A 27,177-nucleotide genomic window follows, 5' to 3' on the forward strand; every position below is an offset into this window, starting at 1 on the left:
GGGACAAAATTATTAAGATAGAAACCAATATAGGGGGATTGGTGACATTTAAACGAAGAATTATATCGATAGATCTAGCGGTGTAAACCAGTACCTTCAGGTAAAACATCGTTGATATGAATATTATAAGCTCTGTGTATGGTTAGATTTTTAAAATCATTGTGGCCGTGTAAGACTTATTTAAGTTATTTTGCTTGATTAACGATAATAATAAAGAAGCGTTGACATTTTAAAGGTAAAACATTTCGGATGATGATGATGATTTGGTTTTGATTATGGGTATTGTTTCCACCTTACCGACCCCCTTCCTTCCCTCACGTACATAAACACACAAACACAAACACAAACACACGCACACATACACTCACATACACTCACACGCACATTCTTTTATACTCCATGCCCTTGCCTGATGCGCGTTGTCTATGACAAAGGAAACAATGCTTCTAGAGACAGGTGCATGCATTCAGAACTACAGCAAACTGCGGGATTCCTTTCATTTGAATTGATGGTTAGCCCCCCCCCCCCTTCTTTTTTTAAAGGGAACAATCCTCAATGACACCTATGTAATTCGTGTGAGCACCGATTATTGAAATGAATACAACATTCCTAATGAAGCCCCCCCCACACACACACACACATACTAACGTGAAAACATTCCATGGATGCCAATGATACAATATTTCTTCCGTAATGTATACACCTTATGACAACAGACGAACAAACAGAACACGCCTGCCGTGTTCGGCTTTGCCTTCCCCACCCGCATTTTGCTGCGCGATTTCTCAAATTGCAATTTATGCAAATGCAGGCCGAATGGATAACCCATATCTGCCGTGTAGCTTTTATTTTTGTTTGGTTTTGTTTCAATCACATGATTACCCGAGCGAGAAGGTACAAGCTGGATAGCTAGTATAGACAAGTAGGGGGAGGGGGGGGGGGGGGGGTGGACAGAGTTAGAGTCTGGTAGGCGAAACCCATTTCTAATCCATCACTTTCACTGAGCAGAACTGGAAGCGATGTGTAGGCGCTCTGCTTCGAGCATCTTCCCGGATAGCATAATTAAAGCTACATCGTATACGGATACAGCAAGTAAGTCTGTACTCGGCTCATGTTACAAATTATCTTCTCTTTCAACGTTCTATAGACCTAGTGTGTTCTCCTCTTGAGTTTCAATTTGCACAGCTGGAGTAACATTAGACACTTCACATTATTGCTCAGTGCGTCGCCTTTATTTCCAAGAATCTGATCCACGCGTGTAATATTACCCTCCTCAAGCCTATATGGACATTGCTGCTACTCCAGTGTGCAGTATGTAGAGTGACCTAAAGTATTATCAGACGACCACGCTGCTGGTAGATTTACCATGGAGCTATTCGGATTCAACCTGACAGCCGGACGGGAAACGTACGTTCCAGGTGACGTGGTCAACGGCGAGATCATTCTGCAGTCGAGCGCCTGCGAAGTCGTCGACGGTGAGCTCAAACTCTATGTGCTTTCGGAAAGATTTCGATCACTTTACTATAGTGTTCATTGGGGATCTCATTCTATACAGTGGACTCCCATTGCAAATAGACTAGCACAGTTATAACGAAATTCCCGTTATAATGAAGTAAATACAAATTCAGGTCCTGGAAATTATCGTCTATATATCTTTGTAATTACTCTACTGTTCGGCTATCACGAAATTTCGATATAACGAAAGAAAATTGCCTGCTCCGAGGACTTCGTTATACGGGAATCGCCTGTAAACGTATTTGATATTGCTGACGATTTGTGAAGATCCCTATTAGGACCCTTCTCTGATTTTCAAAAGATTCGGAGGTAGAAATGTTCTTGATGCGAAGCGCGCGGCGAGCCTATATTCTTATCGATACACCATTTTCTGAGGAGACGATAACCTATGAGCATGAGAGTAAGCCCGAGGTGGCTGTTAATGTGGAGTATACGAGTAGCCCAATTAGGCAAAAGCTTGCTGTCATAAAAAGAGCCATTTTTCCGAGGGCTGTCACACACATTATGAACCAATGCCTGGCCAGCTGACCGAGAAGAAGAAAAAGAGGCAGCATGAGGTTTGCCAGCAACACAAACTGCAACTACCGCTAATGGCCGATTCCTTTTATCCGTTCTTGAAAGAAATCTCCTATTAGTCCATGGGCCAAGACCCGAAAAATGGGTTGTTGGTACCATCTGAGGTGGCACAACCTTTTTGGTGTCAGTTTGTTTGTCGGGCATAGATATGCTTATCAAGCTATGATAGCATTTCCAAATGAGTAGCTTAGTCATAATAAATGAATTTTTAACCAATTTGGTCTCGTTTTTATATCCCTATACTTCTGAATCGAAACTAAACCGCTATACAAAGAAGAGCACTGCCTTCTGTATGTCCACAGGTGTTCTGTTGTAAACGCGGTGCGCTTAGTTTTTATTCAAGGCAGCGAAGGGAATATCCAAAAGGTTATGATGTCCACAGCTGTCACGCGGTGCGCTTAGTCTTTATCTAGACCAATGTACCGTTATCATATCTAAAGTTCCTCATAAAAGGGATTATCTATACTGTTTTTATACTACCCTATCAACAAATACATCAGTTAAAAAAAAATCACTCTGTTCATTTACAATATCATTCATTATAATGTATTGTAGTGTACCGGTACATTGTTTTTGCATATCTTATATTGTTGGAGGGAAATAAAGCGACATTGGCGTGGTATCAGCGTTTTCACCGTAGCGTTTTCGCCGGAAAATGATAAATAATTGAAAGATACGGTAAAATTCACGAGGAATTGCTTTTGTTGTTGTTGTTGTTTTTAGATAAAAGGATATACACTGTATCATACGCTTTGAATATTCCCTTCGCCGTCTAGAATAAAGACTAAGCGCTGTGGACATCATAACCTTTGGATATTCCCTTCGCTGCCTTGAATAAAGATTAAGCGCACCGCGTTTACAATAGAACACCTGTGAACATACCATAGAGCTGCATTTTACAGCTCTATGGAACATACAGAAGACAGTGCTCTTCTTTGTATAGCGGTTAGTTTCGATTCAGAAGTATAGGGATATAACAACGAAACCAAATTGGTTAAAAATTCATTTACTATGACTAAGCTACTCATTTGGAAATGCTATCATAGCTTAATAAGCATATCTATGCCCGACAAACAAAATGACACCAAAAAGGTTTTGCCACCTCAGATGGTACCAATATCTGGCCTGGCCCATGGACTATATATGGGATCTTCGAGCAATGAAAACGGACAGGAAACTTTTTTTTTCACGAACACTGGCAGAGAGTGTCTAAACAGCCAACTGAGTAGCCCATTAAGACTGATCTTAAAAGTAATGTAAGCCCTTCTGTATAGGGACAGATGAGGGTAGGGCTTGAGGTTAGGTTTGGGAAAAAGTCCCTTTTGGTACAGCCACCCACTTGCACCACTCTACTACCCTACCCTTGTTAGCTTACGCACGGATGCACGCACGCACACACATTTGGTAGTGGAGTGTTTTTTGGGTGGCTATCCCCAGGATGTTATTTTCATTAAAGTATGAAATACATACTGGAACTTTATCATATCACTTTTATGCAGTGTTAAGTGTGAGTTGTAGGGCATAATAGGTAAACAGTGCAGCATTTTCAATGGTTACTTTGTAATTTAGTCCCATACGTAGTAATCAAAAGGAGAAATAAAACATAGACCCCGTTTACAGTGCGGGGCTGGGCCGAGCCGCGGCCGAGCCCAGCCTAAATTGCCGGGCCGAGCCCCGCAATTTTGTCCGTTTACACTGCCGGGCTCGGCCGCGCTTTTATCAAACCTTTCAATATTTTGTCGTAGTGGCGCTCTGCTTGTAAACAAACGCAAATTGCTTGTAGTCTGGTTTTCAGACCCTTTGCCGACTGGATTCTGTGGCGACGAAGTCGCCGTTCGGGCAAAGGCCTTTGCCGAAGGAAAAATCCTTTGCAGGACAAAACCACCTAAAACTATACTAGTTTTCGACGTTGAGGGGGTTAATATCCTGAATAACGAAATAGTACCGGCAGAGGGGTTGGAAGCCAGACTAAAATTGGCCGTGCATTTGGCCCAGTTAGCGTTTACACTGAGAAAAGGCCGAGACCAACTCCAGAGCGTGGCCAAATGCGCGGCCAATTTTGCCCCCGCATTTGGCCTTTCGCGCGTTTACACTGAAATGAAGGCGGGCTCGGCCGCGGCCGAGCCTCGCACTGTCAGCGACTGTTAATGGGGTCATAGTGAAGAAAATGAGAGTACTGTAGCGTAATTGTAGTTTTCGCGAGACAATTTCTCACCCTGACATAGCGGGTGCATGTCGTTGATGATTATCATTTTGAAAATTACTAGCTGCTTCTTGCCGCAGAAATAGAAAAAAAAAGTCCTCTTGGCATTCATTAAATTGGCACCTCTAAATTTAACTGTACAACTTTTCTTGGAGAAAGATTATAGACTGAACTGCTCAAATTAATCTAGTTTATACAGCATCAGGAAATATTACCAATCCTTTGCCAATTTGAGAGTATATCAGGAACTTTAATCATTGATCATATCAATGACTTTGATCTCTTATGTCTTGCCAATTTAAGGATCAGCTAGTTTATAAAGGGATTTCGCGACAGTTGAAGGTTCTGCAATCAAAATTGTAAGATGTGAATATACAAGCAAAGGTTCAAATGATTCAGACTTACAAAGCAGTGGCAATGAAAAGCAATCATCAATATGAAAGATTCGACAATAAACACAGATGATTGTATATGGTTTTTGTGCCATGATTTGCCAGCACAGCATGGCGTGTAATGAAGCGACGCCAAGTAATAATGCGGCGGGTCAGTTTTTCAGAAAGCTTAGCAATATACGCCCTATACGAGACACGACATACTATAGCGCTGTCCAAATTTCATCGCCTCAATGACATGGCAGTAATTAGTTTCTCTCTATCTACTAATTACTTTCTATCTTGAATCAGTCCAGGCATAAGCAGACAAGGTGCTAACATAAAGCAGGGAGGTGCCTCCCTGCATAAAGCAATGAATCATAAATATGAATGAAAGCGCGAAACCATGCAGTGAGAAAGAGACAGAGAGAGAGAGAGACGGAGAGACAGACAGACAGAAAAGACAGACAGACGGAGGAAAGGAGAGAGAGAGTATCTGGCTATAAGACAAATTCTTTGATCGTTATGAGAAACAGTGTCTTTGGGAGGGGAGAATAGACCAGTTCGTAATTCCACTTTGCGCATAAGCAGAAAAAGGTCCTTTGTACCAACAGGCATTTTGGTTTGTAAATTCACTGAGATAAGCATCTGTGATGCGATGATTATTCATGTGATCCTTATCTAGATGGTGCTTGCCAGCACATCCACCTGACAGCAAGAATGGTATTTTCGCAATATAAAAGGAAATAGGCTGTTATTGCCTTCAGTACAAAACAATGAAATGGATGCCTGCTAAATCGTCAACTGATGGAGTATTCTGATCACCTGATCTAAACGCAAGTTCATTCTTTGTTTGAACATGAATTCCATGAACTGTTACGTCGGACAAGCTTATGCATTATGCCACTTTGAAAACGGGTGAAGTGCCTAACCAACTAGAAAAAAAGAAAGGTCATTGTACCAATGTGTAGGCCTACATGAGCTAATTACGAACTGGCTTATTAATCTTCATGCTCAAATATCTAGGTACACTTGGCAAGACTCTACTCGTCTGATTATCACTTTGATTAGAATAGAGCTGTTCTAATGTGAGTGTCATTATGTATAATGGTGTGTGTGTGTGTTTGTGTATGTCCCTGCTGTAAAGAACACAGCGTCCCACAGTGTGTTAATAATGTGTCCACGTATTCGACTTTGTGAAAACGCTCGAATTTAAAAGTGTGAAGATGATTTCACACTGTGGTGTGGTTTCTCAGAGTGAGTTCACATTATGATGTTTTGTTTTGACATTGCAAATTGATGATCCACACTGTGAATTGATGATTCATAATGCGTTCACAATATTAAAACGTTCGCAATTAATAGTGTTAAGAGATTTCACACTGTGTTCACAATGTTTTGAAGTTCACACTGTGTTCACAATGTGTTTACACTGTATACTTCATATTGCGCTTAACACCGTGGGACGCTGTATTCTTTCTTAGGAGTATATATACCATGTTTAAATGAGTGTTTCTTTGAATTAATGTATATTTCAAAATAAAGTTTATGAGGACTGGGAGAAAACTTACAGAGAGAGTGGTTCCATGTGACAGTTCATCGATAACACGAAATGAGTATTGTTTAAACGCATTTGTGTTTAGTATCGTTTAAGGGAATAATCTAATGTCTCCAGAGTGTTATCAAAGCTCAAGAGACTACAAGCTCGTTCAATATTTCATTTTAAGTGCGATACTATTCACAGGTGATTATGTAGGTGCGAAATGAACAAATCCGTCAATACAGTTGTATAATGCAGCTCTCTATGGGACTCAGCCTTCTAAAGAACCCCGATGAATTATACAGAACATATAGTCTCATATATAGTTATGACCTTATCGCTGACTCATTAAATATCTCCTCTTGAAGTACAAATCAACCGTCGAATAATATCTCGTGTGTGTGTGTGTATGTGTGTGTGTGTGTTAGTGTATGCGAGAAACTAGCTGTTAACAATTTTCGATCTACATTTCTTGATAGCCACAAGGACATTTTAAGAGTTCAAAATCTTTCATAGTCATACCATAACCATTTCTCTTGATATTGACTTACCAGTCTTTTTTTTTTCGCTTAGTAATCTGACCTCTTGATATTACCATGTTTTTCTCTTTTGATGAAGGGGGGGGGGGGGGGGGGGTAGACTGAATAGAGCGTCGTTCGCAGCAGTAGTTTCAAAACTAGGAAATAATACCGAGATACATTGAGATAAGAACGAGGAAATCGCGGTCATCTTCATATTGCTATCATGTGGGTAGGAAACGAACAGTTTCGATATTCGAATCACAGATTTAAAGAAAAAAAAAAACGTCGATATAAACTGCACGCAGGATTAACACCCATTTCATCTCCGTGTTTTCGCTCTGATCAAAATAGACCTGACGATATGTTTGGTCGGAGAATGTCAGGTAGAAGTCAAAGGATGGTTCTCCAAACAGCGTGACTCGGAAAGTTACCTCAGCGTAAAGAAATGCCTCGTTGGTGAGTGAATGAATGATGATATTTATACAAATCTATATGTTCGCTATGAAATATTCTTCAGTTTTTGTTGTCCCCTCGTTTCTCCATTTTAATCTCTTTTTTTTTTCCTTTTTACAACAAGCACTATAACTCAACTTTTTTTTTGTTGCTATCAACAATTCTAAATGTATCATTAGTACTCGTTATAGTAATAGTACTATCAATACTACTATGAGTTACTAATCAAAAAATCGGAATTGCAAGTAGCAGAATAGAAGTAGTATTAGTAGTAGCAGTATTAATTACTACTGCTTCTACTAGTACCATCACTATTTCTACTACGACTTTATACTATTAATGCTTCTTCTACTACTATACCTACTGTACTACACCTGCTGTGATCATTACCACAGTCGTTACTACTTTTACTCTTCCTTCTCCTCCTCCATCTTTACTACATAAATCCACTACTACTATAGTATACTCTGCTACCACTAATATTATAGCTGTCACCTATGATACAGTATTTTTTTTTCAACATTACGCACTGTATGTATACCATTCCTACAACTGTTTTCACTCTTCATTGTTCGTTTCCCCAAAATTCCTTTCTCATTATCTTCATTATTATTGTCATCATCGTCATTATCATCATCGTTATCATAAATTGTCGTCGGCTTCTCTCTCAGTTGAATATACAGGTTGTTTTTGTCCGTTATTGATGTACATCAAAGTGAAAATTGTGCATGAAAACGAAATTTATGTAAAATGCAAGGTCATTTTGAAAATCATTCCGCAGAATTTGACTTTAACAAAAAAGAGCGCGAGTTAATTTCTGTATCGGTTCAGACGGTTTGCAGAAGATGATGATGTCATATCGGGACTCGACATGGTCGGTGTTATCTCTTATCTTTGCGGCGTATAGTAGGTTATTGTGGTCGTGTTGGATGAGTGGACAATAAAAAACAAACAACAAAACAAAACAAAATAAAACAAAGGAATCCGTTCAACAACAAATCAAGCAGCCAGGCAGTTGGCTTATTCTTTTAAAAAATCACCGCGATGCCCAGCTTAGCTAAATTACAAAAATAAAAGGCTGAATTCTCCTCTTAATCGGATCGGATAAGTTTTCTTTGTTGTTGTTGTTGTTTTGATTTGGTATTTTTTTTTACAACAAGGATTTAAAGGACTGCTTTCTCCAGAAGGCAATGTAAGAGATTATGACAATAGATGTAATATTCCATCTTTGGTTTGGAGGAGACATCCTTATACAGGTTCTACGCATGGAAAAAGAAGTCAGTATACCCGAAATTAAGAATAAAGATAAGTAGGACCTAATGAATTTTGTTTTCGAGCGTGTCGTAATGCGAATGTCAGTTTAAAGAAAAATTGTATCCTTTACTTCAAGCACAGTAATTATAATGTATCACTTTACTTGGCTTTAATATAGCGTATCACTTTACTTGGCTTTATGTGCAAATGACATTTGGGACTGTCAACCCCCCCCCCCCCCCCTATTGCAGTATGTCCCTGAAAGGTAGGTAATGGTGTTATCGTGTTATATATGCGTCATTGTTATGATTTCCTTTTTTTCTGCAAACCCAAAACATATGCTATGCGTTTTATGTAGATCATGCGTCACCAGAATCGGACAGAAAGCTGTACTCACGTGACCTTCGGGTCAAATACTTTGAGATCGACGTTCCGGAGGGCCACTTCCCGCCAACGTTCAAGAGTCCAAACGGAGATGGTTGCATTCGCTATGACGTCATCCTCAGGATGAGACTCAGAGGAAAGCATGAGCTCGTGACGTCACGACCAGTGCGCATAGTGGAAGACGCAAGTGCGAGTGCGTAAGGGCGGACTCACACTGTGCGATTTTTACTGCGATGCGCTGCGCTGCGACAATGTGCGATATCGCAGCCTGTTGCACTCTGTCGCAGGTGCTGCGATGTATACCGCACACTGTGCGATTTGTGGCCTACGATTTACACCGTGCGCATGCGTACATCGTACATTACGGCACCTGTTCATCATAAAGAACGGTCACCATGAATGAAGTCACTCGTGACTGTTTTGTTTTGTTTTGTTTTGTTTTGTTTTGTTTTGTTTTTTGGCGACGTTGGTTTGAAAAGTACATGTATGTTCAAGCTTGCTTTTTTTTTATTCTAAAGTAACTACAGAAATTACTAGATATGAATCGAATAACACTGTATATTCTAAGAAATAAAGTTAATAATGATAGAAAAAAGAAATGCCATATTTTGGTATTAATTTGGATCACTGCCTGGATCAAAGTCCCCCCCCCCCCCTTTTTGGGGGGGGGAGGGGGGGGGGGGTTACGTGGTTGTAGGATTCTTGATCATTGGAAATAGTCATTTACAGCATATTACGCATATTTATGTAATTATTACAATGGGCAGAAATCACAGTAAGGGTGAAAAAGTACTGCTTGGTGGAGGTCTGTATTCTCTGAGTGCTTTTCTAAGGCTTTGATAGTGGAATTCTAGCATTGTGGTTTCTCAAACACATAAGGTATTGTGCTGACATATTTTTCTGGTTGGCCCTTGAAAAATTCACTCTTGTTTTGTGTACGGTATGTAATTACCATCCAGATGTAAGGGAATCACACTTATTTACAATATATATTGATTCACAAATAAAAACGTGACAAGAATAAAGATAATGATATATTCAAGTCATTATATTAGATCTTAAATATAGACACATTGATCACAATTAAAGTCAATTCAATAGTTTATTTCCATCATCAAAAAAGAAAAAGATAAGATGGTACAAAGCAGTTCAAGTTGTCGATTTGTCTTTCTATATCATGACGACAGCTGTATGCTTCAATTAGTTCAATACAATTGTACTGTCCAAAAAATGCAAAAAAAAAATGCAAAACTAGTAGGAAAAGCAATATCATAATTGTGCTGTACAATTCATATATACATACTGCAGTATGGAAGTCACAGTTCTTAAAAGTATCACACAAAGTGACAAAAAAACATCAACTTCCATTTCTTTTCCACATAAACAATGAATAAATTCAGTCAACTTGAACATCTACAATAAGTTCAGCTCAACGAGTTACCATTACAATTTGCATGAGACAACTACCTATGCCACTACAATTTCCCAAAAAATGTTGCAAAAACAAACAAACAAACCTCAGAGAGGAAATTGCTGCAATCTAACATACTCTACAAGCAATGTTTACAGTTAGAGTTTGTGTACAAAGGTACATAAACACTTACTGTAAACATACAGTGTATTTTGAAAAATGCCAAATTGAAATGATCATACCAGCATCCGAAGGGGTGCTTTGAGATGCACTAAATGTGCTACTGGTCCTAATCCAGATTAATCAGACACTGCATACACTGCAAAATACTGTGGCAAAGCAGTCATTTGAATTGAAATTCCAACTGTGTGTGAACCTTGTCAACTGTATACCTTAAAAATGTAATATCATTACAGGAGATCTCATCTTCAACATTGTCCATTTTCTGTCAATCCCAGATTGTGTTGGTGCCTACCTTAGGCATTCTTTACAAGAAGAAGATGTGCTGGTTAAAATGTGCAGAAGAAAAAAAAATACAAGGTTCAAGGCTAGAGTACATGTAATTTTGGTTACACTTTCCAGAATTGACTTATAAGTTAGAAATATACAATTGTGTTACCAATAAATCAGGAAGATACAAATGAATGAACATTGAATTGCTTTGACTGATAAGGGTAAGTGGCAAATTGTAGCCTACAATGTAGCAAATACAACTATAACAATTTGCTGACTCAAACTCTCAGATGTTGAGTCCAGTAATAAATGCTATCCATCGATACAGATAGAGGTATGATAGAAAACAAGCAAACAAACAAACATAATTTTTTGCAGAGGGGGGAGATCAGCAATTAAAATATGTATGATTAAAATACCATGCAGCACTTATACGGTAGCATATATACGACTGCATAGGAAAAAAAATAGCTATCTCAGAACGCTGACTGCTGCATTCACATTGCTCTAAATTCAGAATTGCACAGTAACATGATTTCTTGTTTGCAGCTATACACATGTAGTACAACTTATTGCAATGATACATGTGCCATTCTCCATTTTTCTAGCTCAAACATTTCTGGCAATACATGTATCATTGTCAGACTCACATTTCAATACGCTTAGACAAGGGCGATGAAAACACACTGTGCAATTCCATCATTGTGCAATGATTATTAAAAGCCTTGTTGATGTAGACTGGCATTATTAGGGTGATTAATAAGTTTACAAAACTAAGTTGTTCAATGGTCAAGTTAAACTAATATTAGACAACTTGCAATAAGCTCTTACTTCCACAAAGGCCTAAGGTGTTTTTACTCTGTGCAGTCCTGTGAGTGACGAAGAAATATGATGTCATGTCGCTACCACTTTTGCAACAGTGCAAGTCATATACAACTTCAAGGTAAAACATCTCTTGAACTTCTGAAGTTTTCCATCGATTCAAAAGAAGTTTTGCTTACATGTTCAGCTCACTGCAAAGTGTGTTGCCATGGTAACAGCACTAATTGCCCTCAAAGTTATGTAACGGCTTTAAGAACAGCTTTCTCCCCCAGTTTTCGAGCCATTAAAACAATGGTTGGCCCACATGTTGAGTTTAATGTAAAGTTGCACAAAACATACATTTCTAAACAGTAGTGGAAAGAGTGTTGCTATTGTCTCTGAACATTGTAATGGCCCTCACAAATCAAACAAAAGCTTGTGGAATTTTTCCCTCTCCAGTTTTCCAGTGATACAAACAAAACATGGTACATTTGTTGTACATGATTTAAAGTTGCAGGATACATTTTAAAGAGAAAGGGAAAGTGCATTGTTGGAGTAACAGTGCATAATCGCCTTAAAATCATGACAAAACCTTGCACATTGAAATTCTTCAGCTGTTTGATGGTATTTCAGAAAAAAAAAATGACTCACGGTGATTGCACGTAAATTTGAGTTTTTCGAGAGTAGCTGTGTTTGTAGTTGGTGGGAAAACAGAAATCAAACCATTGTAAGTTAACATCAAATGCATGTAAAGTTCATGGAAACTTTCACTGGTCCAACATAAATGAAAGAAACAAGTCAATATGTCAGTTTCTTCAAGTTCCACCTTCACGACTGCCTGCTGTAGTAGCTACCACTTTCCTGCTTTGAAAAGTCACATTTTGTTTCCAGTAAGTCCCAGAGAGACAGCAATGTCATCCAACACCGATCTTGCAGTTACAGGTGTAAGTGTTGAGGTGAACTACATGACAAGGGCTAAACAAACACAAAAAAGAGAGCAAAAGGGAGAAAATAGGGGAAATATTAATTGTTACAAAAATGCATAAGGTTCCCTGTGAAGCAAATGTTTGTAGTTTAGGATGCCTCCAACTTTCCGCCCATTTGCTTACAGTGTTTACAGCACTTGAACTACACACATTAGCAACTGACAACCACAGTTGAGTTATCCAGTTGAGTTTTTATGAAGTTCCTCGACCATGGAATTGACTGTGGAATTTTATTTTCTTGAAAAAGTAAAAGAACAATGTGGCATGTTTTTATTTTATACTTAGAGAACTTACGCCTGAATAATCCTTTCGACAGTGATCATAGATCTGAACGCCCTGACAAAAAGAAGTATCCCTGGATGATAATTCTTTGAATAAAGTCTACTCAACAATGTTCTTTGAAGTATGTAAATCAAATTTGGGATTTTCAGATACACCCCAAATACATAAATATGTTGCACTTGTCTGTAGAGAGAGAGGAAAAAAACAACAACAAGCATGTTTTTGTTTTCCTTTCTCTCTCTATTTTAGAGGTAAAGCAAAGATTTTCCATTAGTGCATCAGCAGGGTACCTACTGCTGATAAAATGTTGGTTTCCATTGCTTCTTGACTCCTCCTTATCTTCTTAGGTTTTGCTTTGACAGGTCCTGCTTCTCCTTCTCCTGCTCCTTATGTGTAGCATTTCAGCCTTTGACGCCTTGCTGGTAGAGTCTTTATCATCTTGTAATTCCTAGTAAATAGGAGAAAAAGAAAAAGAAAAAAAACACACAAACATGATAACATATTGTATTGAATTAGAATGATGAAGAGGTATGCATTCCCCCTATGTCTTACAATGGATTCATTCTTTCAAAGAAATGATGTTTTCATTTATTTCTAGAAATTGCTTACAATGACTGTATTTGAAGTTCTATGAATAAACTATTCATCACTTTTAGGGTAGCATGAATGAAATTTTCATTTTCTTCAAAATACTGTAAAAGACAATTAAATTACACTTTTTGAAATAATATCTTTCTTGCTCTCAACTTAATGTGTTTTTTTTAATTGTCAAGCCACCATAAAAAGAAAAAGAAACTGATTTATTCACACATGCAGTCACATAAACATTTTGGAAAATATGAAAAAGTGTTTATTTTATCTTCTAACATATATACTATACCTCAGTCTCCAAAATTGGTTAGGTATCCTCATGGCATGTTTGTCCTTAGAAATTGCAGGTAAGAGAGGGATTCATGTACTTCTGCAGGACAACCAGTTGCCAGCTGCTCCTTTTCTGCTCTTCCTTTTCAACATTGAGACAAGCCTCCAGTATGAATTCCTTAGAGATTTCATTTTTATTCAGACCTGTTTAGGGTGACACAAAGGGACAACTATTTTCAGGCATTTATGATAATTACAGTAGACTCTAAATTTACCATTTGGGTAAAAAGGACAACATTTGGGAATGAATCTAGAGTTAACAAACACATATAGTGATAAACAAATTTATTCAACTATTCATCATTGTTGATCATTGGACAGGCCTGTACATAAGTGCTTCATAAATTCATATATCATAATCATAATTATTTCAGTCATTTACTAAGGTCTAAGGGCTCGAAAGCTTAACTAAATTACACTATGCATTAAATATAGTGTACGTTTAGTACAAGTATGTCAATATACATACATGTGTAACACATGACGCACACAGCATTGTTTCCTACAGTCTGCAATTTTGGATAATTCATGATTGCCCTTGAATGATGTTTTACATTCTGCAATCAAACTGCAAGTACAGTTTGTACACCCTACAGATTGGGGCAGGGTCTTTGATGATTTCAGACTGAGAGTTCATTTTGATATACTTTGTTATGAAATTAAAGGGCAATTAAAGTTAACAGAGAGTACGGTATGACATGTACACCGGTACTGTACTGTATACTATATAGCCTTACCAAGTGCTGTGCACAGCACGTTTGTGACTTGCTGAGGCAGCAACGACAAGGCTGTGTTTATTATCGACACAGATTAACAAATGACGCACTGCCGGATAATCAAATACTTTGTAGCACTAGTCTGCAGACCTGAGCATGAACATGTTACAGCCTCATACAGTAACAACTTTCAGTTTGGAGTGCATGATCGATCATCACATAAAAACTCGAACAAACATGGATAAAATGTTAATCACCTAGTAACCTACATGTAGAGAGGGTCACTTCAATGCATTGCATTTGTTTTGTGTGTGTGTGTGTTTCTAGACTACAATTTCTGTACAAATCTCCAAGAACAACTGATCAATCTAAGTTACCTCAGCTCCACTTAGGCCTTATTGTTAAAAATCTAGAGTGCTATACTCCTGGCTTAGGTAATTTCCATGAGACTAGACACTACGTCTACTCTTAAAAAAAGTGTGGGAACAGTTTGTTTATTTTTTGTCTAGGATCTGGATTCATACTGCTTGTAACTATAGCAATGGATCTCAATTACAGTGTAGGTCTAACTCCAATGGTTAGAGTTCTAATTCCTCTAACGTTTAATACAAAATAGGTCTAAGCCTACGGTTCTAGCGTTAGACCACAGCCAAGGGCAGGAAAGGCTAGCACAGCTACTGACAATCTAGATCCAGTAGGTGCCTAGGCCTAAGTAATAATCGACACTGTATTTCTGTAGCCATCACTAGCTTAACCAGAGTAGGCCTACCGTATGATTTTGAAATCCATGAGCACATTTTGGCAAAAAAAAAAAAAAAAAAAAAAAAATTAGATCCATCTAACGTTAGTACCCTAATACGTTAGATCACCGTAGGGACTAACATCACTATCGTTTAATGTTGTAGAACGGGTCTAAAACTAAGAAGAAGCCTGCTGACTGCGAGTAGTGCTAACGTTTAGTGCATGCTACGACTGCTAGTGCTAGACTAATTAACTGTTAGATCTAGTGCTTTATAGGGTCTAGACAGACTAGTTTAGTGAATGATCTATATAAGACTTTAATAAGAAAATGTAGATTTCTAGAGATCTTATCACTAATAATATCAGTTACATCTTGATGGGCTAGACTTTCAATTATCAATATCCTTTCCTATCAACGTGTAAAAAAATATCTGGATCTGTTTCTGTTTCTGTTCTGTTTCCGTCGGTATAGAGGTCTACCGGTACTCAGAATTAACTGTACTCCACCGTTTTGTAACTGTGTGTTAGTAATGATAGTATGGTCGTGTGTGCAGGGCAGGAAGAATGTTTCACATTTGAAGCCTCTAGACTAGACTAGATCTCTAACTGTTGGTTACTGTTTTTCAACGTTATGTCGTTAGACAGAAACCACGTCTAACGTTAGGCCCAAACGTTATGTGTTTACTGTTACAAATACCGAAGCAGACGCTGAGATATGGGGATAGATGTGCTTCTATCGATTTTTACATCAATTTATCGTCGGATTCATGTACCGCCGTTCTGATAGGATATGGAGAAAAACTTCCTCTTTCATATGATACCAAATTTGTTAGGATTCGTTAATGGCATGGTCTGGGGATTTGGCAATAAAGGCGAAATTTTGCTCAAAAATGCTGGGTCAAAACGGCGTAGGCGCGCGGCTCCATTGCATTCTATGGCCTAAATGGGACTTGCGTGTTATGAGATAGGGGCGCGTTTTGGTCGAGGGTTAGCAGTGCGCGATCAGACACCCTACTGTTACTGTTAGTGTTAATTCACGTCCACGTCAGTCGATCCAGTAGCAGTGCAATACTAAGCCATTATGGTCTAGACTTAGATCTAACGCTAGGGCCTGTCCAGACCAGGGGCCTAGCCTAATAGTTTATAAAACGTGTAAAACTTTATGTCGATTTAATTTATAAAATTCGACTGGAACACGTACAGTACATAGATCTAGGGCAGACTAGGCCTAGAACCACTTCTAGGCCCACACACGTATTTAGGCCTAGCTAGATATGGGTCTAGTTTATAGCATACTCAGTAGGGCCTAGGCTTAGTATAATTTAAACATTAGATCTAACACTTAACAAGTTAGTCCAAGGCTATGCATACAGTACCGGTCTGGCGGTACGCAAACAAAATTTTAACCAACCCACAGACTGTTTAATCTGCCCTCGTTCAAACTCTATACATGGGACTACGTATGGACAAAACGGCTGCAATGGACGCGAGAAGCCCATATTCATGGTAGAATTACTCACGATTGCACTCTAAGTCGTTGTAAAACACCCTCCCCATCTCATCTTCGTCATCATGTTGAGATAGATCAGTAAGCAATTGTGGAATAAAGGAAGCATATCCAGCCAAATCTTGATTAGTACTTCTTCTACCACCTTGCTTCACTGAAAGTTTTCGATCATCGTCGCAAGCGATTGTCGCAGAATTTTGAACATGTTCAAAGTTCTGCGATGGGGCTGCGATCCCTGCGATATCCCCAAATCGCCGGTTGTCGTATCGCAGACATCCTCACACTGTGCGATTTCTCGTCGTGCGACATCGCAAAGGGTAAATCGCAGTAAAAATCGCACAGTGTGAGTCCGCCCTAACCCGAGGTCAGTAGGCAGGTGAGTCACTGTGCGTGTGTAGGACTTCTCTACTGGTAATATCCAGCGTAACTGCACAGCGTCGTCAAGGCGGTCTCGAAGGAAAACGGATGAACTTTTGGTAACAAATGGTGACCACTCATCATCATATCAAAACATGATAGCAGTCAGGTCATGTTGGAACAAGAGGCAGTAGGTACACAGAGCGTATCAAAAAAAAAAAATGGAGGAATCCAACTTTGGAGGGCTACTATTTCATCATTGTCAGCTATGGAGAGCGCAACATTAGTTGTGAGGAAAGAAGAACAATTCTTTTTTCTCACAACCAACGTTGCGCTCTCCAACGTTAGTTGGATAACTTTTCTTCTTTCCAGTGATACCTAATTATGACTTGACTAATGTCATGCGTGACTGAGCATATGAACTTTAAAACAATAATGACAAGTTGCACTTTTTCTAAGTGTGAGTGTCACATGAAGGAACAATGAATGTCTCTTACTGAATGGACGAGATCTGTTAATGAAAAAAATAAAATAGGTCAGCTTGCACGACTGCAGGTTTGTGTTTCGGTTTTGTGTTTGGGTTTCATTTGAACATTTTATGGTCCATAACTTTTAACATAGCCTCCAGTCCGATAGCATGGTCACTCACATAAAAGCCAACCCACACAGTCCATGTTTATCACATAGCTTGCAGCGACAAATTATGTCCTGAATATGAAGAGAGTAAAATGGATAATGGGTTAGCCTTTGTGAGAGTGACCAAGTTATCAATGTTGAAGGATATGGACCATAAAAGTTTAGAAAAAAAAATCTAAAAACACAAACCTGCAGTCGTGCAGGCTGACCTATTGATTTGACCACTTTCATTGACAGATCTCATCATTCAGTGGGACATTCATTGTTCCTTCAAAATAAAGCTCAAACTTGGAAAAGTGCAATTTGTTATTGTTGTCTTTAAATTTCATGTGCTCAGTCATGCATGACATTTGCCAGGATAATTTGGCATCAATGGAAAGAAGAAGAGTTCCCCTTTCCTCACAATTAACACTGCGCTCTCCATGGATGACAATTATGTAATAGTAGCTCTCCAAATTTGGATTATTTTTTTATACGCTCTGTATTTCATCTCAAAGGAACTAACATAAAGTTAGGGAATCAAAGGACTGGGGGAGACAAAAAAAGAAAGAAAGTTGTGGAGCGGCTTACTCATGCATTGGCTATTCAGATGACAATTTTGATGTCGACCTTGAGGTGAGTTGTTCTGACGTGTCCATACCTTGTTGGTTGTCATGGAGCCTGAGGAAGACTGAAAGTGACCTACAAACTTGAAAACGACGTCGGAAAACTGATGTCCTTCACTAAGAATGACCAAAATAGATGTTTCGGTATGAATTAGACTGCATTAGTGTTGACTGACAGCAAAAAGCCTATTTGCCGTGCTTTGACTTATCAGAGTTCATCACGCATCGTCAGTGTGTAAGTAGAAGCCATGTTTGGAAAACCTTGCTGGTTTCCGCATATCTAAAGATACGCAGACTAGGTAGCAATAACATAAACCAGCTTGTGAGAACAAACTTCCAAAGCTAAAGTACCACTAAGATTTTAAAAGTATTGTTAGAATCCCTTTAATTTGCTTTAAAAGCTAAGGTGCTAGCCATCCAGTGCCGTTAAGGTAGAAGAGTCTAATTTACCATTGTTGGCGTAAGTGCGAGGTCCTTTATAGTCTCAGGTCATCAATCTACAACATTATTTATCCCCTCCAAAACAGTGACACAACTTCATGATTTGAGTTTGAAAAAGGAAAAGGTCAACGGAATATCATTACACTGAACATAATCACCTGAGTTCTCAGGAAATATAAGTGCTTTGATTCGTTCATACCATTTCATCTACCAATATTCTTGGCACGCAAGTAGCGAAAAAAAGACCCACGTGTTCGTTCATATTGTTTCCGGGTCTTGAAGTAAAAATGAAACCTGAAATTTGGCTACTTTTAATCTTTGATAGAGTCTCTTCTACCTCTAATTCTCACAATAATTATAATACAAAGTTTGATCGTCCTTACAATAATTATATAACAAGAGAATTAGACGCATTGATCAGCCATTGTCGTGAGATAAGTACAACCTGTCATTTTTTTCCAACTTAGATTGTCATGTTCATTTTCTCGCTAAACACCCGTGCCCTTTACATACGTGAGATCTTGACAGGTTAATATTAGAATTTCCCCGCAATCTTATGGCGTGTCCACAATATTGGGTGCTGCCAGATGCAATTGTAATATCTGGGACTACTACCCATACCATAAGAGTAGCAATCTCTTTTTCTATGTTATCTGTTAGGTCAGTGGATTGAAAGTGCCCACTGACCTCTTCATGTCCATACTTCCGATTTCGGCGAAATTCTATCGACACTAACCGTGTCTTGTTTGATAGAGCAAGGTGAAAATAAAATTTAGATATAATGGTTCTTTAGCGCATGCATATATAATAATACGACCACTTACTTTGTTTCTCACAGCTCCTAGTGATCTGAAAAGTCATTAAGAATTTGATAGTACCGTATCAACAGTAAATGAAATGATTATTATGCTAATTTCTCTGGAAATATGTGTGAAGTTTTATCCTAAATCGCGTGTGCCAACACGCATACCCAATGAGTCTTGCAACAGACCCTCGACTTAGCCCTACGAACTATGTATAACAATCATGAATTCACTTGTTTGCTTTTTTGTTTAATTTGTTTTTAAACCCGGTATAAGAGGGACAGATCTTTTTGCATGAGTTTGGACTTTAACATCCGGCTGACAGTCGGTTTCAGTGGAGCATGTTTCCGAGCAGGAAATGGAGGGCGATGGAACGCAGCAATGGCATTTTTTGACGCCTGTTGATGTGGGGATAAATGCAAGTAAAATGATAGCTCAGTTTGTGGGGAAGAATAATCATTGTCAATGTTAGATTGGAAATTTTGATGGTGCAAGGGACTATAGCTTTTTAGGCTGTCAACAGCGAATTTTAAGCCACATCCTACTGCCCGGTTTCTGACATTAGAATGACCTTCTGGACAGTACATCTTTGCTGTCGATTATTCATCAACTTATTAATTTTTTTCTCTTCATGTAATAATTCATGTATCCATTAGCAATCAAATCAGTTATCTATTTACGTTTTATTCTCGTATTTGTTGACCCATCAATTATTCATCTTACTTTTATTGTTTGCTGCACGTCATTATGCCTAAAGGGTTCATTAAAATCATAATAAATTATTACGATTTCCATGAATGTTAAATCTAAATCTTAACATAATTATTGATATGTTCACTAGAAATCCTCTCTTACTCTCTTTCTCTTTCTCTTTCTCTCTCTCTCTCTAAACCTAAGCATGTTGGTGATGAAACTAACATCATCAAAATAAAATAAAACAAGCAAACCAACACAAAAAACAGCGAGCAAACGCTTCTAATGAAATCATGTGAAAATATTTTTATTTCATTATTTCATTTTCGCGAATTCATTTTTAAGTACGATGGATCTGTCCTCGGTAGCGGGGCCTCTTTAGGAAACAACGTAATGCAGCAACTGCTAGTTACGTACAGACGGTGATCTTTAACTTATGGGAGGATAAGGTCGTAGATAACGAAATTGACTTTGTCAGTTGTCGACGAAATAGCATTTCGTGACGAAATTGTCATATTGTGACGAAAGAGACCACGCAACCCCACTGGAAAGAACACAGTGTCCAACAGTGTGTTCCCAGTGTGTTCGTATATTTGACTATGTGAAAACGCTCAAATTTAACAGTGTGAATATGATTTCACACTGCGATGTGGTTTTCACAGAGTGTTCACATAGTAACAGTGCTTTGTTTCATACTGTGATTTGACGACTCACATTGTGTTCACACTGTTAAAACGCTCGAATTTAACAGTGTGAAGAAAGTTCACACTGTGTGGTTCTCACACTGTGGGACACTGTGTCCTTTCCAGCAGGGATCACTTGGCACCCCATACTTACCTACAAGCTTGTCTGAACGTAACTTATGTTAATGAACTGGACGTATAGGTGACACACACATATGCAAATTTCACACACAAATGCATGGTACACGGCGCATGCTGATTCCAGAATGAATGGACGTAACAGGTCAATAAGCCAGTTCGGGGTTCCAGTGTGAGCATGAGCAGAAAAAGGTCATTTGTACCCAGAGACAGGTTGGTTTTTAATTTCACTGAGATAAGCATTTGTAATGTTATGATTATTCATGTAATCCATATAAATGGTGCCTGCCAGTACATCCACCTGACAGCAAGCCTGGTATTTGGCAATGTGAACAGAAAAAAGTTTGTTAATATATTCAAAACGGCTCCATGACATTTGTTCCTGCGACAATTACTCCCATGCTATATCTGCATGCTAAGCCAAACGTAAATTTAACCCATAAACATAACCCTAACCCTAATCCTAATTCTCACATCAAACCAAACCTAAAACCCTATCACAACCCTAACCCTAACCCTAAGTCCTTAGAGAAAATAAGACCGGAGCAATTGTCGCAGGAGCAAATGTCGTGTCACCATTCAAAACGGCACAATGAAATGGATGCTTCCCAAAGTGTTGATTGACAACTATTCTGGTCACTTCATCTACACAGGTTCATTCTTTGTTAGAATACAAATTCCATAAATTGCTATGTTGGGCAAGCTGCTGCATCATGTCACTTTGAATTGAGTAAAGTGCCTGGGGCAACTGAGAAAAGTGAAAGGTCATTTGTACCCATGTGCACATTAGAGCTATCTCCGAACTGGCTTATTCCTTGAAACGACGCTTGGGGCGGCTTGTTTTTGATATGCCATTTGCGATGTTGATGGCGTTTGCTATTTTCAGACAAAAGGTCAAGGAAAATCGATTGACTTCCACAAAAAGGGCGATTACCTGTCATGTTTGGCCTTGAATGTTCAATCCTGTCTTTTCCGAACTCTTCCGACACTTAAAAAGAAAGCTCTGAAATTCCCACGTCTGAAACTTCGCAAAACTTTTTTAGACATTGATATTATTCTAGAGACTGTTTTTTTGTCTTTGCAGACGTTGAACAGACCACATACAACCCGAATCTCATGAACTCCCTGGAGGACATAATATTTTGTACGCATAATTATTGCCCAGTCAATATTTTTCTTGTGTTCCTCCTGACTTTTCCAAATCAGTCCTGCCCTTTGCATTCATGTATCCATTCATCACTTGTACGAGCAACATAGGAACATCCGTGTAGATAAAGAACCTTATATAACAAATGAACAAACAAAAATGGGTTATGACGTACGTATATCAGACTGCAGTTGTTGTGGTCCCACACGAAGGTCATAGCTATCACATAATACATGAACTGACTGCTTGCAGGAACAGATTATGCCTTGCTTTAAACCATTGGTAACCAATATAGTCTCGGAGTGAAGGGTAACCTGTTTTAGAACGTAAAATGCACTCATCATTAAATTACAACTAAGTGTTCAGGATAACTTCATTTGTATCATATTTATTTCTTTCTGGGGGATCATGAAATGACGGCTGGAATAGAATGTATACAATGTGATGATACAGAATTGTACCTTTCCTTGTCTTACCAACACTCTACTCTCACGCCTACACTCATCGCCTTTTGTTCTGAAATTGTCGAGAGGGGAAAGTGATTAACATACAAATAGTTCTATCATCCACTGCGCTTCCGAATGGCCTCTAGTCAGGTAATTAGTTTGTGTATTTAAAACATAGCCCGGTGCATTCGACTCCATTGAACTCAAAAAAGTTCGCTAAATGGACTCCTCCTCGCTGCATGGCATTTCCTGCCTGACTGAAAGTTGTCCATCTGCATGACTTTACTCATTCCCAGACCATCAGCAAATCAGTCCACGAGGAAAGTGCAAGTGATTGTTTAAAAAGTGAAACGCAAGTAATATGAGTCAAGATTTCTTTTTGGAAGTGTATGTCTTAAGACGGTGGTTAAGAAATAGATCAAAATATGTTGTATAGTCGAAATCTGGACAACTACCTGACAACTGTCACTATACAGCCTAAGGAACAATGACTATTGCACCTGATGTGTCGAAAAGGCGACATTCATCCATTTATACCTTGTTTTTTTATTTCCAAATAATATAGGCCTACATGAATCGTATTACAACCCTCAAAATGACGGTATATTTCATACAACATATATCACATAGAAAAGTAACTAAAGAATGGAAAGAAAATTGAGGGGCTGCTAAAAAGCGAACTTGTAAAAAAGCATGCAAGTAGACCTACATTACATTGCAGCAACTTGGAACATAACACTGATAACAGTCATGAAAGCATACACTTCGTGTTTACGAAGTGACGTAGTTACGTCACCTCGTAACTGTGGGCCTCCTCCGTGGACGTGAAACTTTCACTCTCATTTCCAGTCACTAATCGGGTCACCAGTTCCGTTCATGCGACGTGCCGTGACGCCAATCCACGTTTATTGTGAATCAGACAACGCTACCGTCGTCTACGTCACTGCTACCCTGAGACGAAAGAGGGCGCTATCCCTAAATGCTTTCGATCAACTTCGTTTGGTCCAGGTACAAAAATGTACTAATGACAACAATCGAGTGAATGATAAACTGACAGTAGCAACAGTTATAATGATTACAACAATGGTGATAATTACATAAGTTTGTTTCTTCATGATTTTTATATAATATCCAAATACTTGTCTCATTGATTCTGAATGTGTCCGCGATCAAGATATCATTGCTGAAGAAAATGTCTGCTTACAAATCAAATCCTTGGGTGAATTATTATTTAGTCGAGTTTTACAGTAAAACGAACAATCATCTGATAGTGCTGATAAGAAGCACCGCACGGTGAAACAAAAATGTTATGCTTGCGTGAACGGGAGATGTAACAAAAATACAATTTTGCTACTCGGGCCAAAATAATTATCTAGACACAAAATAAATCTGCTAACCCGGAAATATTGTTCTTTGCAAGCAAAATGGTACATGCGATAGTTCCAGTTTAGATAGGAAAACTAATCAAAATGTTCATTTGGTCATTTTCCTGTATTTTTCATGCTCCACAACTTATCAAAACCTTTTTAATGCGTGTGGTAATAGTGTCTGCCCGGTTGTCATCCAGACGAAAACAGGAGAGATGACATAATTCAAAATATTCTCTTATCTTTCATACGTCTCACATAATCGTTCTTCCCCACTGTTATGAAGCGGATACAGTATAGAATCGGAAGGAATAAAGTCTACGAGAAGTTCCATACCATCAGCTGCTGCGATGACATCCGACTGCATACGAACAGCGAAAACAAAGTCACGGTTACCATGGCATTTTCCAGGAAGAACCTTCCCACAATCCATCACTGCGGACTTATCTCCATTCAGTATTTCTTACAGGTAACAGCTGAAATTTCTTTAGCCAGTCAATAAATTTTGATAACTGTTAGTTCTCTTACCAAGGAACAAAGATCAAGTTTAAAGGGCTACGCGCTTCATGCTCAAGCTTACTATTATAGCATTTGAGCAAAGAAATATTCTGAAATAATTATCTTGACTTTTTCTTTACTGCAGACTTCCTCCTGCCTGAGGTCTTCACTGAAAATCCCGTTCGCATTGTGATGACCATAGGTCATTGTTCGCGTTGAAGTCAATCAGAAAGCTAACCTAGAAAGATGAGTGTTGTAATCAAGACTTTCATTCACTTTTGGTTTGTCGAGTACGATCAAAGGCTAATAGAATGATGACTGAAGGTCAGAAATCGCTGGTCCATCCGCATCCACCAGTTCACAACAAAGAAATATATCGTCTGATGTGAATGTTGTCATTGGAGGCACCGGTGACATTGCAGGTTGTGGAGCCTATAATTCGCTGACTACATGCTCTGACATGACTTAAACTCTTGTCGGTATTTAAGTATCGTACCTCGGAAGCAGCGGATTAAAGTATGGTGAGATCAAGATACAATGATGTCTGTCGGAAAAGAACTGTGTGTATAAAGTATCACTGTGAAACGTATTCATTAACCTGTATACGAGTCGTAGCCGGTTTGGATATTTGCCGCATGCACATTTAATTCCTATCATGCTGTTGAGTCATGAACAAAAAGTTAAACATCCGTTTAAATAATTATATAAAACAATTTTTTGCCATTTTTTCCCCATGCTGTTCTAGTGATTACAAACGCATGACGAATTTACCGGATATATGGCTAGTCACTCAGTAAAATGGTATGTTATAAACACAGACATCATTATAATCATTAACAATGTATACAGCGGCTATCGGCAATGATCGTGTTATTATAGTAATTGTTATTGATATAGAACGTCTGCCGCTGCTGGAAAAGCATGGTTTCTCACACTGTGTTCACCTTGTTCACAGTGCATGTGTTCACATACTGTAGTCGACTGCGTGAAAACGCTCGAATTTAACAATGTGTAGATGATTTCATGCTGTGGTATAGTTTATCACAGAGAGTTCACATACTAGTTTCTGTTTCACACTGTGAATTGATGATTCAGAGTGTGTTGACATTGTTCAAACGCTCAAATTCAGCTGTGTTTCACATTGAATTTCACAGAGGGGGACACTGTTCTTCTTTTTTTTTCAGCAGAGTGGACAGTACATATTGAGTCAACACACATCTCTCTACCACTGACATTAGAGAGTTTATGTTTGTTTGTTTGTTTGTTTTCGACTGGTTTCTACCGCAGGGATTGCTGTATGATCTGGTGTCAACGAGTTAAACTTCATGGCATGGTAGCTAGGGTGTTAGCATTCGAGTTATGTTTATGTAGTGTCAACCTGATTTCATACTAAGTGAAATATTTTCTTTGCCGCTGTGCAAATGCTTAACTGATGTTTACATATTATGAAGCGACCTTATCTCGTTTGAGATACGGTCGGTTTGTTTATGAAGTCAAAGTCCTTAAATTTTGATGAAAGTTACCTTTCGCCCGTCGTGTGCATCACCCCTATAATCAAACTAGGCCATAATCATAAACGAATTAACAGTCATAAATGCAGTCATTATCATTCATGAATGCAATTAACACACGGAAAATAAAAGTGATTAGAGCCATTATCTGTCATATCTGCGCTGAACACACCAAGTCATGGTATTGAACAGCAATGCAATTAAACCAAATAAACTGCTTGGCATCTTTATAACGCAGTCAGTATAATATGTTTTATGATTCTGTGTTTGTTTGTTGTGACGTTTATTCTTGGCAGTAAGTTTGTATCGTCTTTTACTTATCACCACCAACTCTAAGGCTACGCTTCCCCTGATAACCCAAACAATGAACTGTTTCATTTACCTGTCTCAACTGAGAATATTTTAGTATGATAATACTTGGAACCAAGTTTGCATGAGTTTATTGTTGCTATGTCGGGCAAGCCTCGGACACACTTTTTCGGATATTAAGGTGCCCCGTAAATATTATGTGCTTAAATTGTGAATATGTAAACTGGCCTATAACGCAATTGTAGCCCGCTGCCAGTGATAAGGTGTTAAAGAGACTGTCAGATGGTGTGAAAAAGTAACATTTTCAGTTTTTTAATTTCTGTCAAGCAATATATGACCCAGTATGAGTGTGTGTATGTATAGAATGCATGTATGTATGTGTGCATTATTAATGTATGTTGATGTTTGTATTAATGGTTAAGTGTTAGAGCAAGAAGATATCACACATCTCCTTTGCTAGAGTAACATAGAAGCAATTACTTAACAAAAAAATGAATCGGGTCCAATTACAGTCCGAACCCTCCTATCCGGCCTCCCGTATCCGGATCTCTCTATTATCCGGATGTGATCTTGGCGGGATTTTTCTCTTTCAATCTAATAATTAGGGGGAAAGGGGGAGTTCAAACTCAAACAAAATTCCTGCACAAGTTCACAGAAATTACATATTATTCCCAATCTGCAATTAACATAAAGTCATATCCAATTAATTTTCATCTAAATAACATGCATTCAGACATTCACTACCCTTAAATCACCGCACGAACATGGTTTCATTAAATCAGGGCACGGTACAGGCGATCGTTCATTGCGTAAATTATCACATTATCATAACGCTGACCAACTGAAGAGGATGTGACATGTTTACGCAAAATTGATACATTGATATTTGTACATGTACAGCTACCGTT

General features: G+C 38.5%; 1 protein-coding gene across 1 annotated transcript; it reads left to right on the top strand.

The window, feature by feature from the left end:
* Window positions 1-1,366: 1,366 nt before the first annotated feature.
* Window positions 1,367-25,769, top strand: LOC139715242 (uncharacterized). The gene is made up of 6 exons (XM_071626827.1): window positions 1,367-1,475; window positions 7,078-7,182; window positions 8,792-9,000; window positions 23,434-23,592; window positions 24,238-24,420; window positions 25,737-25,769. Exons 1-6 carry the CDS (start codon window positions 1,367-1,369, stop codon window positions 25,767-25,769), a joined length of 798 nt encoding a protein of 265 aa, XP_071482928.1.
* Window positions 25,770-27,177: the final 1,408 nt, after the last annotated feature.

The sequence above is a fragment of the Diadema antillarum genome, unplaced genomic scaffold (genome assembly GCF_040938485.1).
Source record: "Diadema antillarum isolate AM-2024a unplaced genomic scaffold, OU_Dant_1.0 seq00003210_RagTag, whole genome shotgun sequence".
In the NCBI taxonomy this organism is placed as follows: Eukaryota; Metazoa; Echinodermata; class Echinoidea; order Diadematoida; family Diadematidae; genus Diadema; species Diadema antillarum.

What these genes read in the sequence shown, in the direction of transcription:
- LOC139715242 (XM_071626827.1), top strand. Translation starts at nt 1,367, where the DNA reads ATGGAGCTATTCGGATTCAACCTGACAGCCGGACGGGAAACGTACGTT. An exon ending in CGTAAAGAAATGCCTCGTTG is followed by an intron (nt 7,183 to 8,791) that starts GTGAGTGAATGA and finishes CGTTTTATGTAG; the next exon opens with ATCATGCGTCACCAGAATCG. An exon ending in CCATTCAGTATTTCTTACAG is followed by an intron (nt 24,421 to 25,736) that starts GTAACAGCTGAA and finishes TTTCTACCGCAG; the next exon opens with GGATTGCTGTATGATCTGGT.